The sequence below is a fragment of the Chiloscyllium plagiosum genome, chromosome 6 (assembly GCF_004010195.1).
Source record: "Chiloscyllium plagiosum isolate BGI_BamShark_2017 chromosome 6, ASM401019v2, whole genome shotgun sequence".
Taxonomy (NCBI): domain Eukaryota; kingdom Metazoa; phylum Chordata; class Chondrichthyes; order Orectolobiformes; family Hemiscylliidae; genus Chiloscyllium; species Chiloscyllium plagiosum.
In genome coordinates, this window is record NC_057715.1 from 118,137,415 (window position 1) to 118,141,518 (window position 4,104).

General features: G+C 45.4%; 1 protein-coding gene across 1 annotated transcript in view; it reads right to left on the reverse strand.

The window, feature by feature from the left end:
- LOC122550986 (stromal interaction molecule 1-like) overlaps window positions 1-4,104 on the reverse strand; it is a 57,401-nt gene that overhangs the window by 27,935 nt on the left and 25,362 nt on the right. Inside the window, exon 7 of the mRNA XM_043692570.1 lies at window positions 3,223-3,458. Coding sequence (XP_043548505.1) covers window positions 3,223-3,458 — 236 coding nt within the window. The remainder of the gene's footprint in view (window positions 1-3,222; window positions 3,459-4,104) is intronic.

Genomic DNA, 4,104 nt, shown 5'->3' on the forward strand with positions numbered 1-4,104 from the left:
CAGACAAAGTAACCTTAAATACTGCTAACACCCACCCAAACGCTCTGGTTTTGAAACTTGTGGAGTGGAAGATCAACATCAATCTGGATTAAAAAACAGCTGAAGACAGTGAGTCTTAATAAATAGCTACATTCCAGACTGGACCATAATGGAGAGCATGGCTCCCCAAGGGTCAGTGCTGAACTACTATCGTTTTGGTGCATATAAATAACTTGAACGTTGGAAAACAAGAGTAAAATCTTAAAATCTGACCATGAAATCAAACTTTGTAAAGTTACAGATGGTGAGGATAATACCACTCAACCACAACTGAATACAGAGAGGCTGAGGAATTGGCCAGGCAAGTGACAGATGGAAGTTAGTACAGGGAAGTGAGATGTGTTGCATTTTGGTAGAAGAGATAGAGAGAAGTGACAGAGAGCAAATGGCCCAGATCTAAGGAGTATGCAGGGACAAAGGGATGTGGGATCAATCTTAGGAGGACATTCTGAGAGATGAATATTTTTCCTATTTGTTCATGGGGTGCAGACACTGTTGGTTAGATCAGCATTCAGGGCTCATACCTAACTGCCCTTGAGTTAGCAAAGTGTATGGGATCTCAGATGCACTGAGTACAAAAGTAGGGAGGCTGTGTGGAAAATTTATAAGACTCTGATTAGACCATAACTAGAGTACTGTGTTCAGTCCTGGTCACCACACTCTAGGAAGCGACCGGGAGAAGCTGCAGGGGAAGTTTATGAAATGGTTCCAGGGATGAGCAGACTTAATGACAAGGTTAGGTTGGAGAAGCTCAGGTTGATTAGGTGACTAGGAGCAATGGCGACGGTGGAATGTGAGTGCTAATGGCCTGATACTCGCTTTCATCCACACTCTCAAGAGGGAATTGGATCAGTATCTGAAAAGGAAGCATGTGCAGGGTTTACAGAGAGAAGGTATTTCATGATCAGGGGTCTAAGGCTGGAAATGGAAGAGACACTGGCTGGGCCAGAGCAGAGCTTGTGTATTCTGGCCACCAAGTTGTAGGAAGGACAGAACTGATGTGGAGAAGGGACAAAGGAGGAAAGATCACAAACACTGGGACTGCTTTCCTTAGAGCAGAGAAGGCTGAGGGCTGAATTAAGTGAGGTGTTCAAAATAATAAGGGGCTTGAAGACCTGTTCCACCAAGAGGAGAGGTCAGCTACCAGGGGGCAAAGGAGGCTGCTTGAAAGAAGGAGACATAAAGAAGAGCTTTCTCACCCAGAGGGTGGGGTGTTCCCAGAATCCGTTGCACTGATAGTGGTTGAGAAGGAAACTCTCCACCAATTTGGATCTGCACCTGAAGCAGTGTAACCTGTAGGGCTGTGCACCAGGTGCTGGCCGATGGGATCAGGGTAGTTGGCTCGTTTATTCACCCAACAAAGACAAGACAGGCTGCACGGCCTCTTTCTATGCTGGGGCAGTGACACCAGGTGAATTGGTAAAGTCAGCACAGAAATAACCAGGATGTGAATACATGGATAATCACATCCCCCAGTGGCCACAGCAAGTGAGAACACAAGGTGGAGGCTTGGCCGAATTCTTTCTTTGGTGGAGAAGTGATGGATGGTGGGAGGAAGCAAATCCAACAACATGAAGCCTTCTCTAACTGAGTGCTGTGTCCAAAGCCAGAGTGAAAATAGCGGACACCTCTTTACACTGAGGAATGTTAATTGCTCCACCTCCAGCTGGAAGCACTTTGGAGGAGGTTTACCTGACTAATACCTGGAATAAGCAGATTGCCTTATAAGGAAAGATTAGACAGACTAGGCCTGTATCCTCTGGAGTTTCAAAGAGTCAGAAGTGACTCAACTGAAACATGTAAGACGGGGGTTTAGATCAGAGTGGTGCTGGAAAAGCACAGTAGGTCAGGCAGTATCCGAGGAGCAGGAAAATCAACATTTCAGGCAAAAGCCCTTCATCAGAACATGTAAGACCCTGAGGGAACTTAACTGGGTGGTTGTGGAGGGAGAACTGTGGGAGAATCTAGAACTAGGGATCAAAATATAGGTTTGCTGACTTAAGACAGAGCTGAGAGAATATTTTTCTCTCAAACAGTTGAGAGTCTTTGGAATTCCCTTCCTGAAAAGGCAGTGGATACAGAATCTTCAAATAGTTAGATAGTATTTTGGTTCCCAAGGGGATGAAAGATAAACATGGGATGCAGAAATGTCGTGTTGAGGTTACAATCAGATCTTACTGAATGGCAGAGCTGGGCTGAAGGACTGAGTATCCTCATGTTGCTCCTTATTCTTAGATACTAGTTCAAGCAAGAACCAGTGCGCCTTTTAAGGGAGGAGTAGATAAATATTTCAAATGTAAATGAGAAACATGACCATATGGAGGAAGGAAGAATGGGAAAGAAGAAAGAATTCATGTTTGCATGATTAATTTTCTTAGCAGGGAGGTCCACACCAGGGCAAAAGGTGAAATCACAGTTTCATCAACTCCAACTCACTCTTCAATCAAAACACTGCTCTTACTGGAAGAGATAAGAGCCTCACACAGTCCAGACAATAACCTGCATTTATCCAGCACCTTTACTAGTGCTTTCCAGGAAAAATCTGGACAACAGAGAGCCAGCAAGGGAGGAAGAGAGACTGGACAGGATTCCTGAGGTTTAGATGGAGTGGTTAGCTTCATGTAAGGGAAGGTGAAGAGATCGAAGGGTTTAAGGACAAAGACTCCTGTCAAAAATGTTAGAATAGGAAGAGCGGAAACTGCCGAAAAGGGTAGACCAGGATTAGAATTTTCCTCCATTACAATCCTGTGCCAAATTGGAGCCCATCACAAACCATCCAGTCAACACCTGTCAGTTACTGTTTTTACAGAGTAAATTGTGAATAGATATCAAAGCAGTTAAATGGAATGCGGCTGACTAAATACGCGTGTGGCTGACTAAATACGCGTGTGGCTGACTAAATACGCGTGTGGCTGACTAAATACAGAGTAAATTGTGAATAGATATCAAAGCAGTTAAATGGAATGCGGCTGACTAAATACACGTGTGGCTGACTAAATACGCGTGTTTCTGGAGTTAATGAAGGAACCAACCAAAACCATGAGACAGTGGGATTCAGTGGCTGAGGGAGATGGTGGGATGGTAAGTTAGAGGGATGTTGGGGTGTTGAGGGAGATGGTGGGATGTGTCAAATGGCCTTTTGCTAACGGCTGTTGCAGTAAGTAAGTTGTTCTTGTTACTTACATTGGAGAGTGACTGGAGTTACCAACTCCTCCTCCATATCGTCTAGATCATCAGTAAGGATGAAGTGTGTGGGAGTGGACCGCGCCTGTCCAAGCCAGCTTGGATCCACGTTCAGCACCGAGTGCAGGGCACTGATGCCAGGATTATTGACAATTTGGAATTTGCACAGCATCTCGATCTGCTGCCATCGATGAAGGCGCTCCCGTAAAGCTGCTGTAACCTCACTCAGAGACTGCCTGCAAAGAGAAACAGCAGCTAATACACAACCACATACTCCCAGTGAGAACAACACCCCCATCCTGCCCATGTATACACAGGTCACTATCACCTACAGCTACTTCCATACATCCTAGAGATCCTCAGGTCCATCAACTCTCCGAGAGAGTAACATTGCCAAAGACCCACATCCTACAGCTCAGTGGGAAACTCCCCCTCCTCATCCCTTGAACATGCTCCTCCTGGATAGCACATTATTGTCACGTGGTGTCACACGCAGCGTCACACCTTTGGTTTTACTGTACTTCAGGAGCAGCAAGTTCACCTCCAATACTGACAGGTTACCCCAGGCAACATCAACTGGGATAATTAAAGGGTCACCTCTGAAACCCAAGAAGCATGCTGCTGAATTATGGGAACTTCTCACAGTTGACGCTGTGAAAGCCCACCTTCTTTTCGTCAGTATTCACTCAGGAACAGGACATTGTTGCCGATGTGAATACTGAGTCACAATTAAGTAGAATGAATGGCTTTGAGGTATGTAGAGAAGAGGTGTTGGAAATTCTGGAAAGGGTGAAAATAGATAAGTCCCCTGGGCCTGATGGCATTTATCCTAGGATTCTCTGGGAAGCAAGGGAGGAGAGTGCAGAGCCATTGGCCTTGATT